Below are 604 nucleotides of genomic sequence, written 5' to 3'. Positions count from 1 at the left end.
GCTAATCATAAAGGAGTCTCCTGTCGTGCTCAAGGCTGGAAAGGCCACCTCTGTGCTGCCCAAGTTACTACACTGACAAATCTAGAGCACGGTGTTTACGAAAGACTCACCAACCTACAGGCAGGGATTATCCCAAAGAACAAGGCAGCAACTGATGATGATCTGCCCCGAATAAGTGAGCTAATCCAGGAACTAGGCAGAGGTGGAAATTGGTGACGGATCAAATCAGTGAGGCTGGCCAGAGACTCCATGCGTAAAGTATTAGATCATAAAGTCGGGGTCCCGAAACCGCTGAACGAGAGTGGGACTGTTAAGAAAGTGTCCAAATTGAAGCGGAAGGAAAAAGTCACAGTACGGAATTTAATGGATCAATTAGGGTAGTTTATGCTTTGTCTATGATGCTCCTTTATTCCATCAATTCCTGATGGCGCAGTGGGCTATACGTTGGGCTGCTATGGGTAGGGTTAGCAGCTCGAAACTACCAGCTACTCTGTGAGAGAAAGTTGAGGCAGTTTGCTCCCATAAAGAGGTATAGTCTTGGGTTGCTTTGAGTCAGAATCAACTCACCAGCAGTGAGCTTTCCTGCAATTCATATGCATATAAA

At 46.2% G+C, this 604-nt stretch overlaps 1 protein-coding gene across 1 annotated transcript in view; it reads left to right on the top strand.

Moving 5' to 3' along the window:
* The first annotated feature begins 249 nt into the window (after nt 1–249).
* MFSD14B (major facilitator superfamily domain containing 14B) overlaps nt 250–604 on the top strand; it is an 87,942-nt gene continuing 87,587 nt past the window's right edge. Inside the window, exon 1 of the mRNA XM_004713922.2 lies at nt 250–377. Coding sequence (XP_004713979.1) covers nt 250–377 — 128 coding nt within the window. The remainder of the gene's footprint in view (nt 378–604) is intronic.

This window comes from Echinops telfairi, unplaced genomic scaffold (assembly GCF_000313985.2).
Source record: "Echinops telfairi isolate 266 unplaced genomic scaffold, ASM31398v2 ScPeMD7_1;HRSCAF=3_0, whole genome shotgun sequence".
Lineage (NCBI taxonomy): Eukaryota > Metazoa > Chordata > Mammalia > Afrosoricida > Tenrecidae > Echinops > Echinops telfairi.
Note: the sequence above shows the minus strand (reverse complement) of the source record. Positions and strands in the feature narration are given on the sequence as shown.